At 56.1% G+C, this 3,100-nt stretch overlaps 1 protein-coding gene across 1 annotated transcript; it reads right to left on the reverse strand.

The window, feature by feature from the left end:
- Positions 1–1,017: 1,017 nt before the first annotated feature.
- DDX28 (DEAD-box helicase 28) lies at positions 1,018–3,097 on the reverse strand. Its single transcript, XM_074839967.1, has one exon. It carries the CDS (start codon positions 3,076–3,078, stop codon positions 1,453–1,455), a length of 1,626 nt encoding a protein of 541 aa, XP_074696068.1. The 5' UTR covers positions 3,079–3,097; the 3' UTR covers positions 1,018–1,452.
- Positions 3,098–3,100: the final 3 nt, after the last annotated feature.

Below are 3,100 nucleotides of genomic sequence, written 5' to 3' on the forward strand. Positions count from 1 at the left end.
GCAGGCAAGCAAATATTAAAATTTCTTACTTGAAGTTTCTTGAATACAATTTACCTCATTTAAATTAATCTGTGTGTCTACAGTTAAAAGAAGCTATTTCTCAGCAGTTCAGAGGACCTGATACAACACAAGATGCATATTAACAAATGGAAATAGGGTCTTTATAAATTATAATACTAGATTGTCCCCAGATTTCTGTTTAAGGATTTACTCTACTACTATACATAAACAGTAAACTTCTGCTTGTGGACACATAAACTGCCTGATTTGCAGCTAAATGAACTTCGGGTGGGAGGCAAGTAGCCCATGCAGTGAATGGGTCCAAAAAATAAAGGTTTCCAGTCTCCAAGTAAATCACTTTTCCAGTTATTTCTATGAAGCTGAAAGCTTTTGATTGTAATAAGTAATTTTACCACAGCTTCTAACTTCCCCTAGGAGCTCCTTAACTGTGCAATGTGAACAGAGTACATACGTAAAATTTCTAGGATAAAGTTACATAGCCTTATCCTTAAGTCATTATCTGTGCACGTTTTCTGTTTAATTTTTTACTCTCAGTATATTAAGAGTAGCTCCAGTACCTTATTTCTTCTGAAACCAATGATTTAAGATACTATGCTGCAATCTTTTAATTTAACAGCTACATATTGAGTTATAGCACAGGCTGAAGTGGACAGCATGGGAAAAACAACCACTGAAAGAAAAGGCTGTGATAAATCACTGCAACAGAAATCAGAGCTAAAATGCTATTTTTGTGTGATTATTTACCATGGATACAAACTAGCAGCTAGATATGAAATAACCTCAGCCTCGCTTTAAAGCAGAAAAGAACAATGGCATGATATTCAACAGAAACCTTGTACTCACTCTGCTACCTGGGAGTCATTAGAACCCATGAGTCAACACACTTCTTTAACAGGGGACGTCTTTTGGTGGGCTGGGTTTTTTTTGCTTGTTTTTACAATCAGTCAGAGACTGGACGTGTCACTACAGCATGCAGAAAACATGAACAGAAAACACTCAAAGGCGCTTTTTTTTTATTTAATAGAACATGAAGCAGCAAGATCCCCTTTCTCAGTGAAAGGTAACCATAACATGACAAATTAAGACCTTGAAAAAGCCTTAAGCTTTATTGTGTCTTCTCATTCCCACCTAACCTTAGCTAGAATTCTCTGAACTGCTACATCACAAGAAAATAAAATATAATTTGTCCTTTAGTCTTTCTACATGTATCTGTAATTGAATCAGTCTTCTCCAATGGCATTCTGTTACTCACTCACTGGCTTCCTTTTGGAAAACTGTGAGTTGCGATGCCTGTGGAAATGACTGTTGCAGCTTCCAGAACAGTGCACGGTTCTGAAACTCAATTCTCTGTTCTTTCAGTCTGGCTTACACACACGCTCATTCCCTCTGCCTTAAGGACTTCAAGCGTAGTCCCTACCAGGCCAACTTGAATCAACCTCCTTTAGGTGGAGACTTATTAATAGAGGAGTCCAGGCCGGGGAGACCTGTTCTTTTCCGGGCTGCAGTCTCTATTTTCCGCACCAGGTCCACATCCCACCGATGGGTGACAAAACTAACCACGGCTCCAGGCGCCTTACTTCCAACGCGTCCCACTCGCCCCGCGCGGTGCAGGTAGTCCTGCAGTGTGTCTGGGAAGTCATAGTTGACCACTAGCTGCACGCTGCTGGTGTCCAGCCCCCGCGAGGCAAGGTCAGTGCAGACGAGGACTGACACGTCACCCTTCTGGAAGGAGGCAAAGATGCCAGCTCTGGCAGCTGCTGACATCTGTCCCTGCAACCTCAGGTGCTTGATTTTGTGGTCATCCAGGATATAGCCCATCCAGTTGACAGTGCTGGCACTGTTGCAGAAGATGAGAACAGCCCCGCCGGACGCTGGGCGCTCCTTGAGTAGGTGCAGCAGCTCGGGCAGCTTGTCCTGGCCTTTGAGGCGGACAAACTTCTGCTGGACGTGGGGCGGCAGACGGTGCAGGCTCTGGGTGCCAAGGGTGAGAAACTGGCCCACGTCCGTGAACTTCTCCAGTGTCTGGCTCAGGCCCGTGGGGAAGGTGGCTCCCACCACCACCACCTGGGTCCTCGCCTCGTCGGGGCCGGCCGGCCCGGAGGCCCCAGAGGCCAGGGGCGCGTGTGCCAGGATCTCCTCCAGCGGCTCCGCGAAGGACTCGTCCATCAGCGTGTCTGCCTCGTCCAGCACCATCCAGCGCAGCCGTTCCAGGGCCAGGAAGCGCCGCCGCAGTGCCTCCCGCAGCGCCCCGGGGGTGCCCAGCAGCACGGCGGCGGCCCCGGCCGGCCCCGCCCGCAGCTGCCGCCGCAGCCCGCCCGCCGCGCCGCCGCCCGTCAGCCCGCGCACCGGCAGCCCCGCCGGCCGGCACAGCGCCGCCGCCACCGCGCCCACCTGCGCCGCTAGCTCCCGCGACGGCAGCACCACCAGCCCGCGGGGCGCCGCCGGCCCCGCGCTCCCCGCCGGCGGCAGCGCCTCGGGGCGGGCGAGCAGCCCGTCCAGCAGCGGCAGCAGGTAGGCCAGCGTCTTGCCGCTGCCCGTCTCGGCGGCGCAGAGGGCGCTGCGGCCGCGGCGCAGCGCGGGGATGGCGAGGCGCTGCACCGCCGTGGGGCGGCCGATGGCCAGCGTCTCCAGGCCGGCCAGCAGCGCCGGCCGCAGCCCCATCTCGGCGAAGGATGGGCTTTGCCCCGCGTCAGCCGGCGGCGCCTGCAGGGCGGGGGCCGCCTGCTGCGAGGGCTCCAGCTGGAAGTAGTCCCCGCACGCCTTCCGGTGCTTCCAGCCCGCCGACACCAGCTGCGGCTGCTCCCAGCGCCCCACCGTCTGCCAGCGGGGCTGGCTCAGCTCCGGCCGCCGGCTCCGCAGCAGCAGCTTCCCGGACCGCGCCACCGCCGCCTCCCCTTGCCCGCGCCGGCGGCGCTGCGTGCCCCGCTGCAGGCGCAGCCGCAGGGCCCAGGGGACGCGCACCACGTTCTCGGGGGGCTGCGCGCCCGCCGCCGCCGCCGCTACCCGCCGCGGCGGCAGCGTGAGGGCAGCCGCCCTCCCGCTGCGGCCCAGCGCCATGGCGGCCTCCCACGTGGCGGCG

Source organism: Strix aluco, chromosome 14 (genome assembly GCF_031877795.1).
Source record: "Strix aluco isolate bStrAlu1 chromosome 14, bStrAlu1.hap1, whole genome shotgun sequence".
NCBI classification, from domain to species: Eukaryota; Metazoa; Chordata; class Aves; order Strigiformes; family Strigidae; genus Strix; species Strix aluco.

Coding starts and splice junctions, on each gene's coding strand:
- DDX28 (XM_074839967.1), bottom strand. CDS start 3,078: ATGGCGCTGGGCCGCAGCGGGAGGGCGGCTGCCCTCACGCTGCCGCCG.